Source organism: Stegastes partitus, unplaced genomic scaffold (assembly GCF_000690725.1).
Source record: "Stegastes partitus isolate 25-593 unplaced genomic scaffold, Stegastes_partitus-1.0.2 Scaffold2608, whole genome shotgun sequence".
NCBI classification, from domain to species: Eukaryota; Metazoa; Chordata; class Actinopteri; family Pomacentridae; genus Stegastes; species Stegastes partitus.
This window is the reverse complement of record NW_007580339.1, coordinates 59027-83582: the sequence shown is the minus strand read 5'-3', so window position 1 is coordinate 83582 and position 24556 is coordinate 59027. Positions and strand designations below refer to the sequence as shown.

General features: G+C 39.1%; 1 protein-coding gene across 1 annotated transcript in view; it reads left to right on the top strand.

Annotated features, from left to right (window-relative positions):
- Positions 1–24556, top strand: part of xpo4 (exportin 4) — a 79550-nt gene that overhangs the window by 5097 nt on the left and 49897 nt on the right. The window contains exons 2-6 of the mRNA XM_008305763.1: positions 3028–3133; positions 5276–5417; positions 6099–6237; positions 8595–8711; positions 8834–8987. Of these exons, the coding sequence (XP_008303985.1) occupies positions 3028–3133; positions 5276–5417; positions 6099–6237; positions 8595–8711; positions 8834–8987 (658 nt within the window). The remainder of the gene's footprint in view (positions 1–3027; positions 3134–5275; positions 5418–6098; positions 6238–8594; positions 8712–8833; positions 8988–24556) is intronic.

Genomic DNA, 24556 nt, shown 5'->3' with positions numbered 1-24556 from the left:
GAACACGTTTCAGTTTGCTTGAATTACGTCAAAATAAATCAGTCACATTATTTAATAGCCACACCTCGTATATCCCTAAACTGCAGCCTTTGCAATTTGGTAATGGGATTTTTTTCAAATTGGTATTTAAATTCGATATTGATTATTTATTGTTAGTTCAAGGCTGACTTGTCTTATGAATAATGCTGCTGATAAGCTCGTGGAAACAGGCTGAACTCAAATCTAAATCTCAGATGTTGTGCTCTTGCTCTGATTCTTTTGAGATTATTTTTGAATATATATAGAACAATAGATATTTTATTCATCCTCTCAGGGAAATTCAACGTGTCCAGTAGCTCACACATGTTACATTTAAGGAAAATAAAGAAAATAATGTGCAAAATAATGTGCAGATTGTGCTGGCTGAAGAAATATGAGATACCATCAAAAGCATGACTGTTACACAAGGAGGACGGCAGGAGTTTGCAAAGCTTTCAGCAGCATTAGTCTCATTGCTTACTACCCACACCTTATTTAGCTTCAATTGCAGGCTTTGAGAATTGTTGATTTGATTTATTTATTTATTTATTTTAAATTGGGATTTCAGTTTGGTATTGATTATTTGTTCAGCCGTAATTTGAGGCTGATTCCTCTCATGAAAGAAGCTGTTGATGCGCTCAGGGAAACTGGCTCAACTCTGGTGTTGAGCCAGTTCAACATCTCTAATGTCTTGATTCCTTTTAGATCAATTTTACCCTCTCTGTCTGATAAAACAAAGACAGTTAGGAAATAAGTGTAGAACGAGGGTACAATTAAGAAAAAGAGGACTTTGCTGGAGTTGGAACACAGAGATTGTCAGTCAGGGAGCCGTTAAAGCATAAGCAGTCACATTGTGAGTCTGTACACATTTCAAATGACACCTCTAAATAATAACTCAGAGTTGTTTCCTATAGTTGTGGTTTAGTTTTCCATCATTGTGCATAGACATCCCAAACCCACACAGTCATTTTCACATCTAGTTGAGACAATACTGGAAATGATACAAACTCCTGCATGTTTTATTTACTAGATTTAATTGCGGTGATTGTAATTGAGAGCTGTGTAGTGTGTTGACATCTGATCCTGTTTGTCTAGCGTTGCTTTGTCTGCAAAATCACGGTCTAGTAGTACGTTGGCTTGGAGCGTCGTGCTGCTGAATTGTATTGAGTTATGTGAAGAGATGTTTGTAACTCAGTCGTAACGGCACCATAAATCAAACCACTTTTCTCAACAGTTTAACACAATAAGAAACTTTTTAACCTGTAATAATTGATATTTCATTTGATTCATCAATTATTTTTAAGAGAAACACTTGCCAAAATTCTCAATTCCCAATTTAGATTTCAGCTTTTATTGTTGGGTTGTGGACGAAAGAAGACATTTGAGGACGATACCGTGGGCTTCGGGAAACACTGATCAACATTTTTCACTATTTTCAGATATTTTATTGACCAAATATCCTGATATAAACACATTACAGGTAAACGGCACCGTAAAATAAATCACCTTCCTCAACAGTTTAAAACCAAAAAGAACGTTATAACCTTTATGAGATCAGCTTGGTCACAATACACGTTTTTTTTTTTTCTGTTTTAAAATATATAAATGTATTTCCATCAAGGTAAATATTCCATGCAAATGCATTTTTTTCCCCTTTTTGTGCTGATGTTAAGCCCTTGAACTTATGCTAATAGTCTTTCATGTGTCGTGTGTGTGTGCCATCTCATCATAGTCTATAATGTGGGTTGAAGTGAGTGTGTGTGTGGTGTTCTCTCAGATAAAAAGGTCTTTCTTTCCTCGCTGCCTTCAGCCGCAGAGCTGCTTTTACTGCAATTAGGCCTGGAATGTGACTTTCCTGCTGAGCTGTGTCATGGAGACACTCCTCAATAAAAATCTGTATGTGTGTGTGTGTGTGTTACGCCGGTGTATTTGGAGCTGTAATGCCTTTTTTTATTATCATTGTGGGGTGTTTGTGTTATTATTGCCTGTCTTTTGTGTACTTCTGTGAGGTTTGTCCTTCTATGAAGTTCAAACAAAACAGGAAAAAGTACCATGAAGAAGTAACAGGATGTTTGTTATCAGGTTTTCAGATAGTCTTTTTAATTGCATTGATTTTATAATGAAGTATAAAAGGCAGTGTTGTCTGTTATTTGTGTTGACACAAAAGTATTTAGAACATCAGAAAATACCAATCTGGCTACTAAACAGTAGGACTGTTGTCTTGTAGATTATTTTCTTGATTTATTGACTTGATGTTCGGTCAATAAAATGTCTGAAAAAGGTGAAAAATGTCAATCAGTGTTCCTCACAGCGCTCGATATCATCCTTTTAATATCTTGTTTTGTCCACAACCCAACTATATTCAGTTTACTGTCATAGAGGGGGAAAGAAAGTAGCAAATGTTCAAATGTAAGCAGCTGGAATATGAGAATTTTTGCAATTATTTCTTTTAAAAAATTGCTCTTGTTCTTTTAATAGTTAACAAATAAACTACAAATAGCTGCAGCTCTACTATAATCATGGTGTTTGGTATGTGAGGCCGTGGCTGTGCTGATGTGAGGTGCTGAACGCTGCAGGAACATTCACCAAACACCCTCTGTGCATTCATGGCATCTCAAATAATTCAGAAAATCAGTCACGACATGAATGAGGATTGTGGTGTTCTCTGTAGTTTAAGTTTGTTGAAGAATTTTTCCTTTTTTGACTGTAAAATCCATGTTTTTATTTTGTCCATTTGCATTTCAAATCACATCTTTGTCATTGTATTTTTTTGAGCAACTTAAAATCATGTTTCCACATCAGTCTATCAGTACTGTGCTAACAGGTTTCATTACTAATGCTGTATATAATATTATATTCTTGCAGACAACACCTTGAAACTCACTCTTGTAAACTTGAATTTGATATTTGCAGTAGTGTGGGTTTTAAAACTATAAACAAAATGTTTAATTTCATTTTTGGGAGTTTGAGCCTTGTCTTCTAATTGTTCATTTTGTTTGTTGTTTCCAGGCACCGCCGTCCATGGTCAGCACAGAACAGAGGCAGCATGCAGAACATGTGTTCCTCTCCTTCAGGAAGTCCAAATCCCCCTTTGCCATTTGCAAGCACATCTTAGGTAACTGTTGACTTCATCACATAGCTTTCAATATGTTCATAAAGATGAATTTATATCAGGAAGACTGTTCTTTTTCTATACAGATGAGAATTGCAGAGTTGTGTTGCTCAAAGGCACTTTTACTGCCATATTGACTGTTTTATTTCACTTTCCATTTAATCTGAGCTTCAGCCTCTGATGTTATGCTGACAACTCTTCCTTTGTGATGTCTACGTCAGGGCTCCAGACTGTGACCATTTTTTGAGAGTGTGCAAGTTGAAATTTCAACTGTTCGTGTTGGTGCCAGTGCATGGTGATCATTAAGCTGGTTTGGTGTCACTGTGACCGGGGCAGGCAGCAACTGTGTTAACCACAGCGGTGGAAAGCAACACTTTTATAACTTTGGTGGACTGCGGTATTTACACTTACAAATGCGGTTGTCTTATGAACTGTGGAGCAAACCTGCATTCGTTATTTTCCATGAGCGGAACAGCGCATGTAGGTGCGCTCCTTATTGTACAAAAAAAAAAAATAGATTCTATTCCATCTCTGACCAATCTGACACTAGAATGCCCCAGTTTACCTCTTTTCAAAGTACTGCAGCCAGCAAGAGTAGCTACCGCAGCCTGCACTGTGGGGCCTTTAGGGAACATCTGTAAATTGTAGAGTATCGATAAGCAGCTGTTCAACAAGTGATGTGTTTTGCCTGTGACAAGACGGGAGGTGTGGCCAAATAATGAAGTCGGTCGCATTGGTGCTACCAGTGAAAATGTTAGTGGAGCCCTGGTCTACATGCACATTTTCATGCCACGGAGCGCCATACAGACAGAATGTCATTCTCAGTTGATTAGTGGAGATAAACAGTGCAACCTCTAATTTTACAGATTCACTTCTAAGCAAAATAAATCCACATCCCACAGGACCTGTTTCAGTTGTGTCATCTCTCTGACAGAACAAATACTTTCACTGCAACCTGCACATCTGTGTGAAGCAGCGACATAAGGGCGTGTGCTTCATTATAAGAAACACTTATCTTTCAGTTCGGGTCTATTTCACTCGGTCTTGTGCCTCCCCGTGTACAGTAGTGCTGGAGCTGAGCCGATTCGGTCCAGACACTGATGCATGACTGCTGCCGCTGTGCTGCTCTGACCAGGCTGCTGGTTCAGATAAGATGTACGGCAGCGCATTGCAGACTGAGATACGTCCCAGCCGTGTCCACATTTAGAAGCAAACTAAAGACTCTGATATTTTCTCAGTCTTTTACTTATTGTATGCAGGAGTCTGGTATCCTTTATTAACAGAGTGTAATACAGTAAATTCTACATTCATGAATGTTTTCATCAGCTTTACAGAGTGTTAAATACAACTTTCACTGCATATCCTATTTACAACATTAAATAATTTCCTCGTTGCTGTTGCTTTTTCCAAATTTTCATTTCTAAATCACTCCATTATTATTTGCATAGGAACAGCAGAACAGGGGACTATGATGTTGAACAAAAACTCTGTCAACAGTGTCTTGCAATTGTGGCCACTATTTGAGGTGACAAAACGATGTTGTTTCACTGTTTAAATTGGCATCACAAAGCTCCATGTGATGAAAAGTCAGATCTAAAAAAAAAAAAAAAAGAAGTCTGGATGTCTTTTTGAGGTGACAAAACGATGTTGTTTCACTGTTTAAATTGGCATCACAAAGCTCCATGTGATGAAAAGTCAGATCTAAAAAAAAAAAAAAAAGAAGTCTGGATGTCTTTTTCAGTGTTGCACCTTGAGAAAGGTTCAAGGGAGCTTTTTGCTTTTTTAAATTTAATTACATTTTTGTTTTTGTTTTTTTTTTTTAAACACAGTTGTCTGGTTAAAATGTCTGGTTAAAATTTTATATTTTGTCATAACAAAATAAATAATAGAAAAAAAACACAATATGATGATGTCAGTTCCCCTCTGCCCCAGGTTGTACAGCCCTAATATAAATTCAGTTTATATGTAACTACCTTGTACCAAAATCTGTGGTCAATCTCCTTCTAACTAATGTGTCTTTACAAGTCTGATCTGCAGGGCAGAACAGGAGTTTTTCCTGCAGATTATTTTAACTCATCACTTTTAAGCATTGCATTTCTCCATTATTGTTCTCCCTCCTTATATATTTTTGTTTTCCCTCTGCAGAGACCAGTAAAGTGGACTATGTGCTGTTCCAGGCAGCTACTGCCATCATGGAGGCCGTTGTGCGGGAGTGGATCCTGCTGGAAAAGACGAGCATCGAGTCGCTCCGGGCATTCCTTCTCACCTACGTCTTACAGAGGCCCAAGTAAGGAGGAGCAGCATTTCATAAAACCTGCATCTCTTACAGTAGTATTAAATATGTGTTATTGACCTCAGTGGTTGAATGGTACCTCATTAGAACTGGTCTTCTGTGTTATAAGTCTGAATAACTGTCCCAACAATCCTTAATGATCTTTAGCAAACCTTTCGTTTCCCGGACACATTATGAGTTGAGTATGAGATTTTGCTAAATGTTGAAAATCAGTGATGTTCCAGATATGAATAGTATAATAAGATAATAATAATATTGCGCATATCAATAATATTGCACGAGTGTGAAGTATTGATATTGCACAGATTTGAGCTGTATTGCATACATTTGTCTGCACAGTGGCATCTGATAGCTTCCTCATACTTGCTCCACATCGCACATTTAAGTCTGTGCAAATGCTCATATTCATTTGTCGTACAGTCTACAAAGTCTCTGATCTGCTGCAGGTTGTAAAATCTCTCCACAGACATTTAAAAGGATTTCTGTTTACTTAAAGTCAGTGTAATTTTAAAAACACAACAGACATAAAAATCTTTTCCTGCTATAATGTCAAACACAACACTTGTATTTAACTTTATGTTTAACTGTTTTCAGTCCCTGTGGTTGTCATTATTATATATCAACCTCTCACAGTATCTGTTTACTGCCTAAATGTCTCTTTGTTTGTCCGTCCAGTCTGCAGAAATACGTCCGTGAGCAGATCCTGCTGGCTGTGGCGGTCATTGTGAAAAGAGGCTCTCTAGACAAAAGCATCAGCTGTAAAAGCATCTTTCATGAGGTCGGACAGCTCATCAGCAGTGGGAACCCCATAGTGGTGAGAGACACGCGCCTGAATTATAGATGCAGAGCTTTTAGTGAAGCATGTGATGTTTCTTTTATTGATTCATGTTAGTTACATCGAAAAAGTAAAGTTTTGAATTGGGGATTTTTGTTTTCATCTCATATGCAAGACGCACGATTGTTCAATCTTTGTGCAAGTGTCTGTTAAACTGAGAAGAAAATACCTGAGATTTCACATTTACAGACTGTAAGGATCACACACAGACATAATTATTCATTATTTAATTATGCACATTGGTCGGAGTTATCAAAAGAGTTATTTTGAATTTTTAATGAATAAATACCGATGTGCATAATGTGATATTGGCTCAAAATGCTACATTTTAAGAAGTAAGTATAATTTTCCAGTTTATTCATGTTTCATAAAATGGATGAAATACATGTGTGATGGTTGTGACCAATCAGAATTCAAGAAGTCACTGAAAATATGGAACTTATAGAAAGCATTTAAATGAGAATGTTTTCTTTTAGCTAAAGTGGGGTCACATTTAGCATATTTTTTGCCTTGATGGGCCACGTTTTTGCCCTGGTTACTGACTTCTTACATGGGATCTGGCTCACAGTACAGAGAGCTCAGTCTGAAAATAAAAAATGGCACAAAGGCCAAACTGGGAAAGAAGCTCCAGGCGTGCTCCTGTGGTTAGATGGAAGTATGATATTTAAGGCCTGTTGTCTTTGCTCCTGCACTCGGATGAGTTTTGACGACATTTTTGGTGCTGTGAAATTTTTTGGCGTCACCGTATGTCATTAAAAAGACCAATGAGGGCTGAATATGTGAACGGGTGGGACTTAGCACACTTATGAAACATGAAGGTGATATATTTCTCTCCCATTTTGAAAGATAAACTCACAACTTTTTCTCAGTGCTGATCTGCATTCTGAAACAAATCTGGCTTTATCCAGTAGGTGGCACTGCTTCATTTATTTTTCCAAACCAAAAATAGTCACACAAGACTCATTCACAGACTATGGAAGGTAACTTTACTGACAGCATCAAATGTGATGAATTTGTTTGTAGTCTTTGTTTGCACTTATGTCATACAACAGTTTTTCCAAATATTACATATTAACAATTTACACAAGTGTAATTTTGCATTTAGTGGACAAAGAAAATCAATATAGTTTTTACACTGGTACACCAAAGATTTTCATTTGGGTGCACTCAAAAGGAGTCTCTTTTGATGCTGAGTTATAGCATGTAAACATTGCCGCATTTCTCAACACGTTATGTAAAAAATTTGCAGACGAATGTACATTTAACCCGTTCTTTATCATCAGGATGATGTAGGACTTAAAGTTTGGAAAAAGGAGATCTGCTTTGGATATGATTTATTTTATTATTTTTTTCTGGTTTCTCACTGCTTTGGTCTGCTGCCGTCTGGCTCTGAAACGCTGCCGTTGGGGAGACTGCTGCGCCAACCACACGCCTGTCACTGCACAAGACGAGTTTCTTGGAGACATTTTGTTTTATTTTTTGGATGTTTTAATTCAGACTGTTGATGCTCGGACAACAAAAGCGCTGTTCCAGACATGCTTTGGCAATACAATGCATATTGTTGTTGACAATTTTGTTGTGGCTTCAGATGCTATAATTTACAGATGCCCCGTAAATGCTTCACGTGCATCAGCTGTGCGCATAGAAGCCTCTAGTCCCCACCTGGTTACTGCAGCACAGGCAAGAATGTGACCAAATGTTTGTCTCAAATGAGTGGAAAAAAGGTGTTCTAATGTAAGATTTACCTAGATTTAATAAATATCAGGTTTTCCAGTTCAAACAATGAAAACATTTATGACAGATTTTTGTTCACATGTGCAACCAGACTGGTCTCACTGTGGAACCCTGTTTTACTCTTTGGTGCAGGAAATTATGCAATATGTACTCAGACAGAAGTCATTTTCCAGTGTGACTTTGGAACAAAACTCCCAATTAATCTTCTCCTCAAGAAAACAAATGCTTTTCCAAAGCTTTCATTCATATTTTTGTTTCCTTGGATCTTTGGTGAGCTGTCTGACTACCAACCACAGCTTGTTTTATTGTTTTCCAGCTGCTCCATTTCCATTGTACGTTCCATTTTGAAACAATAGTGGTCATCAAAATCCAGTTGCATGCTCACTTTTTTCAGTAAGCTTAATGTTGTAGTTTTTCCAGTGGAACACACACATAATGAAAACCTGTTTAGAGTTGGTATGTATTATGGAATCGGAACGGAGTATCGGTTGTTCCACATGAATCAAGCTTCCTTCTTTTCAGGTCTTGCCTGATGATTATTGTTTGAGTTTGATCTCGGTGTAACTTTTTCTTGGTATAACCTTTGATCCTCTCCTCTGCAGCAAACACTGGCCTGCTCCATCCTGACCGCTCTGCTCAGCGAGTTCTCCAGCTCCAGTAAGACCAGCAGCATCGGCCTCAGCATGGAGTTTCATGGCAACTGCAAGCGTCTGTTCCAGGTTTGTTTCCCACCTCATCTTCAGTCCCCTATTGTCTCCTTGTTTTAGTCAGCTGCTTCTCCCTTTATTCATCACTCTTCATTCCTCGTGTTCATCTATTTGTCTGTTCTTTCCCTCTGCAGGAGGAAGGCCTGCGACAAATCTTCATGTTGACCATGGAGGTGCTGCAGGAGTTCAGCCGGCGAGAAAACCTCAACGCCCAGATGTCCTGCGTTTTCCAGCGCTACCTGGCTCTGGCCAACCAAGTCCTCAGCTGGAACTTCCTGCCTCCCAATCATATCCTTTTTTTTTTTTAATAACACATTGGATTAAGTCTGGAACGATATGACTCTGAACAACAGGTCAGTCCCACACACCTCCATTATTACGCAGACTTGTGTGGTTTGTGTCTTTAAAGAACAGTCATTCTTCAGAGTAACAAGGTGCAGATTGGCATAGAATAAAATTAGGAAACTGCAGTGATCTAATGTTTGTTGTTTTACTCGTTGTTTCTGTTGGCTGTGATAATAGTTCGCATTATATTGCAATTTAACTGGAGCAATCTGACAGCAGACAACTTTACAACTGAGTGAACAGCAAAAAGGAATCAGGTGATAGACTTAACAATATTACTGTATAATTTGATAAAATGTATGTTGATGTTAAAGGCAGCACTAAAAGAATTCCTTAAAGTGTCCTTGTATACTATGCTAGATTTGCAAGTGTTTCTTTTTTTTTATTGTTTATTTGTTTATTGCCTTTTTAAATAGTTTTTGCCTCTTCTAGTTTAAATAATATGCAGCACAAAGTTGCTGTTGATTTTTTATTTTTTTTAATAGTAAGAGAAATGTTTTGATTGTACAGTCAGAGGTTAGGGTAACCTTCCAAATCTCAAGCAGCTTTTGGCCGTTGTTTGCTCATTTTTTACTGCCCTATAAAGTCCTGCAGCTGTTTAGAAACAGCTAGACCATGGCCAGAAGTAGAAAGAACTCCAAAATGTCTTTTCTGCAGCATAGCCCAGTTCCATCCATCCATTATCTATACACTGCTTAATCCTCACTAGGGTCATGGGGGGCTGGAGTCTATCCCAGCTGACTTAGGGCAAAGGCAGCGGACACTCTGGACAGGTCACCAGTCTATCACAGGGCTACACTTAGAGACAGACAACCAAGCACACTCACATTCACACCTACGGACAATTTAGAATCACCAATTAACCTCAACATGTTTTTGGACTGTTTGGGAGGAACTGCCCACACTGCACAGGGAGAACATGCAAACTCCACACAGAAAGATCCCGGGTGTCCTCACTGGGACTCAACTGGTGACCTTCTTGCTGCGAGGCAACAGTGCTAACCACTGAGCCACCTTGCATCCCCAATAGCCCAGTTAATTTAAAAAAAAACAAAAACTTGCCTCTTATCTGCTCTTTGTAAACCTGCAGTTCAGCTGAACAGTCTCTAAATTGATGTCATGTGAATGTAGTTTGCAGCCAATGAGTGTCGAGTTTTTGTTATTTTCAGAATCTTGTCTCTGCAAACGGTTTATTTTTGGTGAGTTTTTAAATGAGAGTGGCTAAGTGGGTAAAATGCTAAAACAAAGTTTGAATTTGTTTTTCAACCTAATGGTACATCACAAACCAGTAGTTCAAAGAATGATGGCAAGTAGAAAATCTGGTGATTCTCCCTTGTTTTTTTAATTTTATTTTTTTTAATTTTTTTTGTGTGTGTTTCTGGTTCTGATAAATGGTGTAATTTCAGCATTTTTTTTTTAGGTATAACATGCATAGAGTTTGGAAGGTTAAGAGAAGAGAGTCAGGTTAGTGTTTTACTTTGTTCCTGAGTACTTGAATGTCTTTGCAGACATGAACAGGGCTTTGTTGTGCAGATGAGTGTGCATTGTCCCTATAATGGCCAATATATCCTCCTTGCTATTCTGCTGTGTGTCTGGGTGTGTGCAAGTATGCGATGCCCAGGAATGCATATCTGTCCGTCAGTTTTGCTTTGTAGTTCATCTCTTGTGCACACATCCATGTTATCTTTGCAGTTGGCCGCATTGTTGAGCGATCTTAGGCACTTAGTGTGTGTGTGTGTGTGTGTGCAGCCAGGCTCATTACGGCCTAAATCCCAACAGCCTGGCATCCTCTCTGCTGTCTGAGGGGATCTGGAGTGGCGCTTGCTGCCAGCCAGGGCCATGTATCACTTTCAAAGAGGTGTCTGTGCGTCCATCCCTGCATCATTCCAACAGCACACCACCCCCTGCCTTGGCTTGTTGAGGCTCCCCTTGGTATGCCCGGCACGCTCAGTTCGATATGTGTGTGTTCTCAAAGATGCACTTTTAAGTCTTAAGAGCTTTTGTAGTCAATTTTTAGACAACAGTTTAATTTTGCTGTAGTGTTGGGTGTCTATACGAAGCTACCAGAGCAGTTGCTGGACATGTCGGGGACCTTTTAGGTTGAGGTTAAAGCGGGTGACCGTGGACTTGAAAGTGATGTAAAACAACTAAATATTACGCATCTATTCAGTTTGATTAGTATGGATATGGTGTGCTTATATTATACATACTGTTTCCTCTGTGCCAGGATAAAGTTCCTTTAGCTATCTGTCTGTGTTAAGCAGTTGTGGGCAATGTTGAAACTCAGGGTTTTTTGTGATGAAATACTTGGATTTGCAAGGTAATTACTTTAATGGATTAGCCAGATCTAGACTTTTTCCTGGGGGTTATTCACACATATAAATGGATTTTGAAGCAATTCTTAGACAATGTGCTGTACTGCCATTATACCCCAGTACATATATAGATATATAAACAGATCAGTCAAGTCAAAACCACCCTCATGCCACCAAAACAGCTCAGAACCGTCGAGGCCTGAACTCCATACAACTCTGAAGGTGTTTTTAATATCAGGCAGAAAGGTATTAACTAGGGGTGGGACTTTAACACTTTAGTTACGATTAATTAATTACATCAAAAATAACGCGATAAAAAAATTTGTCGCTATCCAGGACTGCTAGTGCTAACAGTTCTGGCAGTTTCTGTACTTGCTACAACATGCTTTGCATTCAGGTGGTACCGTAAGCTTGATGTGCTTTGGTGGGATGCAAATTCTTTTTTGCATAAGTTGCACATAACCAGGCTCTTGTCAAGGTTTCCATCAGGCAGTTTTTTAAAATGAAACTTGCCCTCCATCAGTCCAAGCAATGCTCTCTCATCGGATTCCTCCGTGTTTGTTGTTGTTAGCGTAGCGCTGACGTATGTTGCACATCAGTGTGATTGGTGGACCATGAAATTGGGCACTGACAAACATTCCGTGTTACCTGGATGTAAACTGCGATTAAATGCATTACTTTTTTGAACATGTTATTTTTGTTGTAATTAATTAATCGTAATTAACGTTTTGAAGTATATTAGGTGTGGGACTTTAACGCGTTATTTTTGCGTTAAAGTCCCACACCTAATATTAACAGAAAATCTTTTATGATCTGATAAATGCAAGCTGGATTGTTTTCTAGCGAGTTCCAAAAACGCTGAATCAACACATTGAACTCTTTGTCAGCTTTGCCAAAACATTCCTGAACAGTTTTGAAGTGTGGCAGGAAGCATTATCCTGCTGAAAGAGGCTGTTTCCATTGAGGACTGCACATGTTCTGCAACAGTCTTTACATTATTGTCAAAGGAACACTCATGTGAATGCCAGCACTCAAGTTTTCCCAGGAGAACACTGTCCAGAGCATCACACTGCCTTCCTACAGCCCATCCTGCTGCCATCTTTTCCCCAGATAAACAATTCACCTGTGGGCTGTACTATGAAGTGGGATTAGTAGGTTAGCAGGTATGTTGAGCCTAAAGTCAGAGTTTTTAGTGTTCCAAAGGTGTCTCTCAGTTAACCTGTTAGATCACCATGGTAACTGATGCTGCAGAGCTAACCTGGTCTGGAGCAGAGTTTCAGATTTAAATCGGCTTTAAGAAGCGCCTTCATTCAAACAAATCATTTCCTGACGATTCTTTAGGAGCGAGTCAGATTCTCAGCTGAGGGAATATGTTTTATCTGTAAACTTTTCAAAGCTCTACTTTACTAAAACCACTAAATGAAGTTGTTTAGTTACAGTATCACACACTGTATGCATCATGTTGCCATCGGAACCCAACATGTATTTAGTTGCCGATGCAGGAATCACATAAATAAATATGTTTTTATGTTTGGTTCTGATTTACTGCTCAGTCCATTTACTCTGCTGGTACTGAGCTGATGGAAAACAGATTAGAAAATAAAATAAATGATTCGTCTGATATTTATTGCAGAGAATATTCAGTCAGTAACATTGATTTCACTTTGATTTGGCAAAAAATTAAAGTGAAATCCTGCCTTATGGGACAGTGTCAGACCTAAATGCACTTCAATACAAGATCACGTTTAAATATATGAAGCTTAAAGTTTAACAGTTTGAATGTGCAGCTGTCAGTTAGAGATCAGCAGCTGCATCGATCAGTAAAATAAATATATTAACACACGATTAGAAGTTTACTACCAACAGTCCTGTCTTGCATCATTTGCAGTGACAGCGTGTTTTGCTGTCATAATTTATATTCCTCGTAGCTCTCATTTTAACAACTTGTTGACTGAAGTAGGCGGTACTCCATTGGTTCATTTTGGATCACAGAAGAGTCACATGACGTGTTACACACCCCTTTTTATGTTAACATGCACAGAGTCTATAGCACAATGCCTGAGTTGACAAAGAAAGTTGATAACCACTCTGATGATGCCTGTTATCTCTGACTGGGGTTTAGTTTTGTCAAGCTGACTTCCACAGAAAAAGCCCGACTGTCAAACCCTGGCCATCCACATGATGTAAGAAAAACAACAACAAAAAAACATGATTCACCATACTTGATTACCTTCTTGCATTGCTGCTGGGTCATTGTAGGTGCTTTCAGTGGTGGACAAGGCTTAGCATGGAAACTGACACATGTCTATCTAAGCAGCACTAAGGGTTTCTGCCATTAGTGCTACAGCAGCTCTTTAGAGAGACTGGACCAGTCGTTACTCCCCACGTGCATCAGTGAATCTTGGGTGATCATGGTTCTGTCACCAGTTTTCTTAGTTGTCCTTCCTTGGACCACTTTTGGTAGCCACTGCATACCGGAAACACCCTAAAAGACTTTCTGTTTTTACTCTCAGTCCTCGTGCCTCAGATCCTTACCGTGCCCATTTTCCCTGCTTTCATCACATCATCTTCAAGAACTGAAGGTCACTTGCTGCCTGATATATCCCACCTCCTGAAACACGCCATTGTAACCGGATAATCAGCAGATATTCACTTAACCTGTCAGTAGTTTTAATGTCGTGGCTGATCAGTGTTTCCTCTGGACAGTAGCTATAATGTTATAGAACTACATATAGCATGACTAAAGATGTAGTCATCATTGCCCACACTTAACGGCACATTTATTCTTCAGTTTGCTCAGGAGAGCTTAGAATAATCTCTTGCAAATGCAGCCAAAGTTCAACTCTCTTAACAGTAGCTAGATTTTGCACTTGCACTTAAACTTAATAGACTGTACGCTTCGCATTTAATGTAAGTACTTTTGACATTGGTATTTTCACAGGTCGACAGCATTAAATGTTTTTAAGTGTGGATCTCTGCCACCTGAAGTATACGGCAAAATCATTAAGTAACCTTCATGGCTGTGGAGTAAAGATAGCTGGATAATTTATAAATAAATAGAGGTCTCCTTGTGGTGTTAGTTGCATGTAAATAGAGCTGTTGTTCTCTGGTTTCTTGATGTTGAGTTGTCATGAATGTTGAATGCACTGTCTCGGGCCATAAAAATAGCATATGAATTCTTAAATCAAGTGGCATTCTCCTTGAAATTCGGCGTGCATGTGAGTGTGTGCAGGGTCTTTAAGTGTCTGGGCGGTTGTTGAAAAGGAGAACGGATTGATGAAGACCGCTGGGAGGCCTGAGCGAGTGCGGCCGCCTGTCTGCAAGTGTCACAACACGCCTGTGCCGGCGCGATGCGATGTGAACGTATGCCAGTGTATGTATCAGGGGGCCTCTCTTTAATTGCGTGGCTGACAGCGGCCACCTTTCACACAAATACGCACCGCACACACGCGCGCTCCTCAATAGGCCTTTTCAAACAGCCTCCCTCCCTCAGATGAACCGAGCGGCATGCCTGTCATCTGTCCTCGCCGCCGCCGCCGTCTGAACCTCGGCCCTTCGGCTCTGGTGTCATCTGGTGGAGACACACTCCCCAGGCATCGCTACGACACGTGTCACTCGGCACTCGGCTTCACTCTGGCAAGGGTCGCGGTCGGGCCTCGAGGCTGTGGCGGCAGTCAGGTGCTGTAAATGGGTGTCCGAGCTGACAGATAAATAACCCTCCGTCTCTGCTGCCCTAATGTTCCTGCATTACCCGGCATATGTGGGGGGCTTTTTATGTTGTTCAGATGTCTGTGGTATGTGGGGGAATCTCCAAATTCTTGCAGCTGAAGTGGGGGCCTTGTTCTGAAGCAGTTTGCCCGTCACTTGTTCAGTCCATCACTTGTATTTCACGAACCACCATTAAGTTTTGTGCAGAAATTCAGTGTTCATAAACTCACTAAGGCTATTCCCTCTCTCTGTTTTCCATCACTGATTTGCTTGAATTTTTCCTTTCAAAAAATGACGGATGTTTTAAGATAGTGTGTGGAAATTTTTAGATTACCATGTCAAGCACTTTCAAGTACTTTGTTTGTAGATAACCCTCCGTCCCTGCTGCCTCAGAGTTCCCGCATAAACCAGCGTATGTGGGGGCTTTTTATGTTGTTCAGATGTCTGTGGTGTGTGGGGGAATCTCCAAATTCATTCAGTTCAAGTGGGGCCTTGTTCTGTGGCAGGTTTCTCCCATCTGCTCTGTTTTCTTCACGAGACAGGAATGTAGATTTCACGGTGCATCAGCTCACTACAAGTCAAGTTGTTTCAAATTAAAGCATGGCCTTCCCTGCCTCTTTCACTGAGGCATTGTTGTCTTCATTTCCTGCTTGACTTGTATTTAGCAGACCTCCACCTCTGGATTATTCTTTTTATTTATAGTTTGACGTACAAATCGACTGATGAAGTTTTTTTTGTTGTTTCTTTAGGCTCGATGCCAATTATTGGTAATCAAAACAGAGAACTGATATTTTGACCCAATAAAGATTAGATGTAATTTTGTCACAGCATGTGATCACAAGGGACCTGTCATTCATCACTAGGCTTCTTCATTAGTACGGGTGACAATAATTGAATATGTACAATAGAAATAGGAGTGAGTAAATTAAGATGCTCTCCTGTGTTTATGTGGGATCAACTGAGATGTACCAGTTTGTCTCCATTGCTGTTCTTCTATATTTTTTTTGCAATCTCTGCTTGAGATGTTTCTGACACCACGGACTGACGACAGAGAGAGGAAGCTGCATCAGACCTGGAGTAGAGCTTTTATTCATCAATAATTGTTCAATAAAAAACGCAGATAATAGAAAAAATGTCAAATATCACCCATAATAATCAGCCAGGCCGATAATCGGTCTATTCCTAGTTTAGCATAATAAAAGTGGCATTAACTTCCCCTGATTAGGGGTTATTCTCGTGCCAAAGAGACGACTGTCAGCCCAACACTTGTCTCAGCCGAGCTCAGTATTCTCATTAGCTAGTCAGAGGTCAATTTATAGGCATTTTGGCCCTCAGGTTAAGGTTAGGATTAGAAGTGTGTAAGTTGATGCTGGATGTTTGCCTTGGCCCTGACCTATTCAGAGAATCTGTTACGACTACTGTCTAAACACAGGCGGGAGGGAGCGTTACAGATGCTTCATATGCTGATGGACGGCACACATATTTCTTTAAGATTGTGTGAGACTTAAAGTAGAAAAAAGAAGATATAAATAGATTTTTTTTTAAGGTATTGCCGCTGTCACTCTGACAATCACAGAAGTTATCCACTGCTTTCAGTAGATTTTTAAAACAAAAACTGCTGGTCGACTCACTTTCAGCACATTTTTCCTTTTCCTACTATTGAAAATAAAAGCCAGAATTTTTTACTGTTACTTCTTCTCATGCCATTTTACGATGAAAAATATTCCCGTCCTGTACAAGATTTCCTCATTTCACTTCTTACAACTCTTAAAACATAAGACACTTGTTAATGAAATTCACGCACAGTCATATATGAGGCGCTACCTTCATGCATACTTTCTGATTCTGAAGAAACAAGCAGACGTTGAGAACAGTGGTGTAATTGGTTTTTTATTGGTTCAACTCAGCAGAGACAGAATTAATGACAACTGCTGCCCAAACAGATGGGGAGGGGGGCCAAACAGTAGAAGGAAATGTGAAAAGTAAAGGGAGGGGTGGGGTCGCCGAGGAAGTATTCCTGGACTGTTATTTCACATGGCGAGGCTGCAGGGGAGTCTTATGGCAGGATATATCACTTAAACCCCACCACGCGCCTTAGCATAGCGCTGCGGTCTTCGCACGGCCGCTGGCAGACGCTCAGCTAGTCTTCCTGTGCGGCCGACTCATCCTCGGCGAGGATCAGCCATAATGAATAGAGGATACGGGAGAAGCTTGCTAATCCACGATCCTCGAGCATCAAGGTTGTCGGGGCTTGCAAAAAATTGAGATTGCTGAGATAGGCTGATTGTTGGCTATTTAAAACAGCCACCAAAATACTATCAAGCTCATTTGTGAGACGTCTGCAAATTGTTGACGCTGTTGATTGTTGTGAAGGAGCTGAGAATATGAAATCTGAAACGGAATTAGTATTTGCTGTGGAGGTGCTTAATAAAAGAGACCACACACTCACACATTCTATGTATGAGGTAACCATTTGCAAACAATGCTTTTGTTTCCTCATCTGGAAACTAATTACAGACTTGCAAACTTGCCTCTGATTGCAGAACCTGGAGAGGGGAACACAAAATCTAAAAAAGGAATAAATAAAAAAAAACCAACAAATTAATACTTGACAACATAATAAAAGGTTCGGAAATCGAACAGTTAGATTAGTCACATTGACAGACAGAAGGTTTAGATATTAAGGCATCGAGAAGTAGCACATCTATACAGGGTTTACAGATCCATCAGTTGTTTGGTCCACTATTTTTTCCCCAATATTTCATGAATTGCCATGAAGTGTTGTCAAGATATTCAATGTCCATAAAACAACTGAGGCGCTTCCCTAGGTGGTCTTCTTTTTTTTAATTTCTGATTTGCTTTAAATTTCTAATCATAAAGATGGATGTTTAAAATGGTACACGTGAAATTTTAGATTGATATTTCAAATGTGTTTTTTGTGCGTTGAAATTTAAATCTACGTTTAAATGACAATATCTCAGGAACTGTTAAAGCTAAAAGGGGAAATTCTCATCATGCCATTGCTTTGCCATTGAATCTGTAATGTTGGACAAGTAGATCAAATAGTCTGTAATTATAGGTGAGTTAAAATGTGAAAAAAGCCAATAAAAGTTCCATCTTTAAACAAAAATTATTTTAAAAAATGATAAGGTAAAAGTCAACTAGTGATATACCACTAGCAGCACGTCATAATAATATAAAACAAAGCATATAGAATACTTTTTATTATGAAGTACTTGATCACAAACATTTTTTACAAGTTAGTTTAATTGAACCTGAATTGAATTGAACTGGTTGAGCAGGTCCAACAAGTGGTATCACAAAAAAAAATAAAAAATACTGCTAAATCGCCTGATCTTTTGTGACCCCACTTTGTCAGCATAGACCTAATGTTTAATATATTTTATAAGAAGTTATCATCTAAACATAGCCTCAAACTTTACTGTGTGAAAAACAGGTGCTGAAAGTGGGTTGGCAGGTAATTTTTGGAAAGTTTGGCCTCAGAAAGAATGTCATGTCAAGCTACAGTTTCACAAGCATCTCTTTTAATATCCATATTTCGTGCTATAAAAAATTCAAGCAAATCAGAGATGGCTGAGGAGAAATCGCTTTAAAAATGGAATTATTTGAGATGGAATGACTCACAGTTGACATTTTCACTGAAATTCCTTGGCAACTTCTGTATAGCTTGACAAAAAAAAAGTCTGCACCAATTTTCATAGCAAAGAAAGAATTTGCATAAATTTTACTGTTGGCATTTATGGCCATGTAATAATTTTGTGGATCCTAAGAGACAAAGACATGATCTGTTAAAAAAATACAATTTGTGCAATGATCTAGAAAAACTGATGATATTCCTTATGGTCTAGGCTGATTACCTAAATGTGGCATGCTAACATGTTAAAGTAAGATGGCGATCACGGTAAACATTATATTTTCGACCAATCAGCAAATCAGTAATGTCACTGTGGGCTTGTCAGCATGCTAATGTTACCGTTTAGCACTGGTGTGCTAAAGGACAGTCTTAGATTTGCTAATGTGGCGGTAATGCTTCATCTTGTTTGTAACACATATTTGTGCAGGCGCTGAAGTGTTCTGGAAAGTTCTGTAGTATTTAATTTACAACTTGTTCACTTTGGGTAACATGCAGGAACAAAATGCCAAACCCAGAAAAATTCTGAGATTCTGGGTATTCTGAGTATTGAAGTATTTTGTTGTTTGGTTTTGTGGTCTCAGAAAATGTTCAGCCTACGTGTACTGTTTTGTAGCTGTAGATCATGCACGGCATCTGAATTACAGCCCATGAAGAAAAGAGCGACGGCTTTTTATTTTAGCTATGTTCTGTCATGCTTTGAAGTGGAGAGCTGTGCGTTGATGCACCGTACCTGGGCTAAGGTTCACATGCAAATCCATAAATACTGGACGGTGTTTGTCACACGAAGCTGAAAAAAGATCTGCTCGTTTTGGTCACAATAAATAGAATCAGCGCAGGAAATTGAACTTGAAACGCTGATTGTTTCTCTGCCAAAGTGACTGTAGGATCAGGCAAAAAGCCCTTTTATTGGTGTTTGCCTGTTGTCTGGTGTTAATTAAGGTATTACTGTGTGTGTTTATATGTCTGCAAATTTGGCAGCTGCATGTGAGAACTCTGGGTGTGCGAGTCTCTTTAGTCGTGTTTGATTTAAACGCCTGCGGTCGGCGGTTTACGCTGGCTGTGTACTGAGTCGGTTGTGTGTGCTTGTGTGTGTGTGTGTGTGTGTCTGTCAGTTCGTCTTATCTTTGCAGTGGAAAACTGACGTGTCACATTAGTTATTCTTGAGCCTGCTGGAACCGTTGACATAGTAGCAGGTGATGTCTTTTAAAAACCCACCAAACCACAGCCACATGTCCTAGTCACTCCATGTACATTACTCATCCCAGAGGCATGTACACTACACTCACACACCGTCCATCTTTCTTTCGTTGGCGAGCGCGGTCGAGGTTGTAAATTCACATGTCAACTCAGCAACTAGATTTTCCGCTGAATTCAAAAGCCCGAACTCGCACCGAGTGAACACTTAATCAAGAGTAGTAGTTTAGTTTTACGTCATGTAAGTTGTTTTCAGGACGGCACATAAATGTTTTACGATAGTTCGGTGGGAACTTAGAAAAAAAACAGCTGTAATTTCTTTGCCGCTTTATAGATGTTGCGTGTCATATATCTTTATTTAAAACCAAATAAAGTACACAAGGGCTACATTAAAGTATTAACTTGTGCAGAAGTTCCCTCAGCATGGATCCATGTTGCTACACACACACATCTAATGCAGCTGTGAATCATTTGGTTCTACTTTCCAAATTGTGAATGTTTGTGGTTTTAGTTTTCTAGTTTTGTACTGATGAAAAAAAACAAGTATTTTGTGTTCTTACAATCACTAATGAATAAGTTGCAGCCGTACAGTAACCATCTGTACACTAATTCAGGTTCAGCCAAAATGGAAATTTTAAATCGCACTTTGTTAGAAATACCTTCACTGCTGCTGCTTTAAAGACAAAAGGCATCTTATCTTAAGCCCTATTTGGACAAGACTGGTATTTATTTTATATGTAATATTTAGAAATATCTTCATAGGTATCTGTTTTCGTTGCAGCGTATTGGCACTGAATAAGTGAGGTCTATGTGTTACTCATATTTTCTGATGTTATCAGCTGGTGAGCCTTTTTCAAGACAGCAAAATGTTCCCTGTCTGATGGATTTGAGCTCTCTGTGGTTGGGTCTCCATGCTGTGTAGCGACGTGAGCCTTCAGGATTTACGTTGAAAATACTCCAAACTTTCATTATAACTGCCAAAGCAGCCTCCAGATTTCTAAAAATGAGAAAGAAGCAAAAGGAACCTTGCAAGAACAAACAAAAAAAAAGACTTCCCCGAGTTAGAGAGATGCAGATTCACGCACTATTAGAATTATTGCAGAACCTCTGTCTCACAAAATATGCAGGTAGTTTATGGTAGAATTTGGCCTTCAAGCATTCTGGACATGCAGATTAACATCACAGATGACCTCCTCAGTTACTACAAGTATCGAGAGATAACCAGGCACAGCTTTAGACACAGCTTTCTAGTAAACATGCTACGCTTTATTACAAATGCTTTTTTGTTCCTTCTCAAGCCATTATTTACAAATCCTAAAGTTTTGCTTTATGTTAACTCATTTATTGTTGTTTGGAAGTCATGATACATATTCTTGGTGCATTGTTGCTCACGATACCAATGGAATTAATGAAATACAGCAGTTTTGCGAAACATTATAAGATGATACAGGCAATATCTGTAACTAAAGAAGAAAAAGGACCCCTGAAAGGCAAAAAGCAGGAACTTTATATTTATTTACTGCATTGTGGCGTCAGTGTGAGTTATTTAATGTTCATTTTGAATGTGTTATTTTTATCGATTTATCTCTCTGATTTGCTTTCATCACTTTAATGTCATATATTTTATAAGCGTCACCCCAGGTAATCATTTAGTAGTGAATCTGGTAGAGAATCCATGTAGAGCACCTGCATGCTTTCAATTAAAATATAAGCATTTGGCACCAGTGCATCATAATGTATTCTATAAATCGTACCCTGAATTCACACCTAAAGACTTTAAAGTTCAAACATTCATTTATAATTGCCCCGTGGTCTCCATAATTGAGTAGGAAGAAGAAAGGTGATGAGGAAACAAAAACCTTGTAACACGATATTTTGGATATTTTATCCCTACTTTGTGTACTTCTAGTAAAAATACAACATCCACATAATAAGTTTGAAGTTTTCTGAGTTGTTTTTGCATCCTGCGCTTAAATTAAAATAGTCTGGAATTCATAGTGATGGAACACGCTTGCAGCGTTTCTGCTGTCAGACTGTATTACATCTCTGTCCATCTGTGTGAACATAGCTGAGGTAGCTGTGTAGTTATCATTCCTGAGGTCTCTTGTGAGTTTTGTCTCAGTCATATGATCTTTAGGAGGGTTTGTACAGCCTCGATCACTGAGGTGGTCCCTCCCCGAGGAGACTGTCTCCGTCTTCGTGCTGTAGGACTTCATCAGCAGCACTTGTTTTTGTTTTGTTCTTTGTTCTCATATTAACATATTTTGTTCTCTTTTCTGTGTCTGTTTATTTATGATTAGTGTGTAAGGATTTGATTCAGGATGTCAAAGGAAGGGTTAAAAATAGCTACTTTCATGAAAACATCAAGACTGACAGTGAAGTCAGGCAAAAATAATGCCTAAAATCAAGTTTAAGAGGGAGGCTTTTACTGGAAAACATGATAGAAGGTTAAAACCTGAAATATCAAAAACAAACTCGAACTGAGTCATCGCAGCACGTCCCTTACTTAACCGGTCTTTCTCATTCCCTCTGTCTTTAGAAAGGTTCAGTCAGAGGTCTTCGGCCTCACCACGACTATTTTTAACAAGGCCTGAAAGCCAAGCATTGGACACTTACAGACCCTTAAACAGGTGCCAACTTTTGTGCCGAAAAGTGTGGTGTGGTGTGTTGTGGTGGGGTGTGTGCACGGGGAGTGACTGTGGGCTGGTGTCGGAGGAATGCGTGACCTTGCCGGCCTCTGCCGCTGTTTGGCTTTGATCGGACATTCCTCTGAAAGTTTCCGCCTTCTGCTGTCACTGAGCCACAGGGTCGGGATACAAGTTTGTGTGGGTTTTTAATGTGTTTTGTGTGCGGAAAACCGAATGCAAGAGTGTGTCTAAGAAAAAAAAAAGTATGTTTATGTTGTTATTCACAAAGAGACAAAAATATGGAGACATAAAGACACAAAGCAAGAAAAAGTAAGTCACTTTTGGTGGCAGTGGTGGTGCGCAGATAGATGCTAAATATAATCTAGCAGCTGTTAAAGTACCGTCCTCAATCCACTCTCACGTAAAGGAGACGATAAAATAATTTTCACACTATTTTTAAATTTTGATTACTCACTCATCCATCAGCGGCCAATCAGTAGAAACCAAGCTGCCACCAAATATTGTTGAAGCCTAAATATCTTTCCACAAATACATCTACTTTTAATGGAAAAAAGCTAATTATAACTTGAATATTTCCATTTAATGGGATAGTTTAACCTTTTGGGTTTGCATTAGAGCTGAATCAGTTCATTAGTTAATTGTTACAACAAAAAACAAAACGCAGTAGGACTGCATCATATCTGAATAAAAGACTTTTATTTGCTTTTTCTGCAACATATATTTTGATAGAATAAATACAGCAAGTTTCACCAGAAGCGTTACATGACTTTGTTTGAAAAGAATTGTTATTATTCTTGGCTTTGTAGCACAATTTATCTGCATCGAAAACAAAAAAAAAAAGCTAGAAAAAGCTGTTTGGAACCTTTCTCGTGTGGTATGTATATACAAAACATCCAAACTTAACTTGGGATTCTGAGACTGAAAATAGGACACGACCGACAGAACACCTGTTTTTGATCGACATCATCCTTTCTGTAGTTGAAGTATTTCCTGCTGTTGTGTTTCTTTTTGCAACCTAATCGTACTCTTCGCTGTTTATCTTCTGTTTCTCACTCATTTGCCTGTATATCAACATACACCATGACTTGCAAATGAAGTGGGAAAAAAAAAAAAGTGTTTATCCAAGAACCCTTAAATCAGAGTAAATGATGCTGTAGTGTGACACGTCTGAGTAGATTTCCTCGACAGCATTGCGTTGTGAATGCTGAAAGCACATATTCGGCTCTGACTGGTTGCAACTGTGATAATTAATCATTTGCTCTAAAAAAAAAAAGCCAAACGTTCTCCTCAGTTGTGAGGATTTGCTGATTTGTCTTGAACTGCATATATTTGGGTTATGGATTGTTTGAAGTTTTTACCTTTTCTTCGGACACTGTGGAGACTGAAAAATTGGTTGAGAAATCAATCGGAAGGTTAGTCAAGAGTAAAATACTTGTTAGTTGCAGGCCTGAGTTGATATGTAAAGCATGCCTCGGGTTTTTAAGGAGTCCATTTGTTTTGTTGAGGAAGAAGCGCTGAAGAGAGGCTGTGAAGAGTTTTGTTGAGTTGTTCTCAAATGAGATAAGACTGAAGATTGCACATCTCAAAAACAAAGTTGGGAAAAAGGTCCTTTTCAGAAGTCGATAAATGTAAAAGAAGTTTTCTCACGCATTGTTCTGTTCAATAAATTGATGAATAGGCAAAGATGCTGATGTGCTTTGACACAATGTTACTGTTAAAACAATGACAAGAAAGGGTTTTTTGGGAATAAAGAGAGACGCAAGACAGCGTGATTTGTGTGTGCAGAGTGTTGTGGGTTTGTGAGATGCTTTCATTGAGGAAAGTGTGTCTGGGAGTGAGAAAAACCTCACTTGGAAGCGTGGAAAGGAGTTGTAAAGAGGACCGTTCTTGATGAGCTCAGCTCGTCATGGGTGTGTTTTTAGAACTTTTGAATGAGGTCAGGAAGTGTTGCGGTTGTGTAGGGAGAGAAAGAGAGTGTGTGTTGTGGCTTTT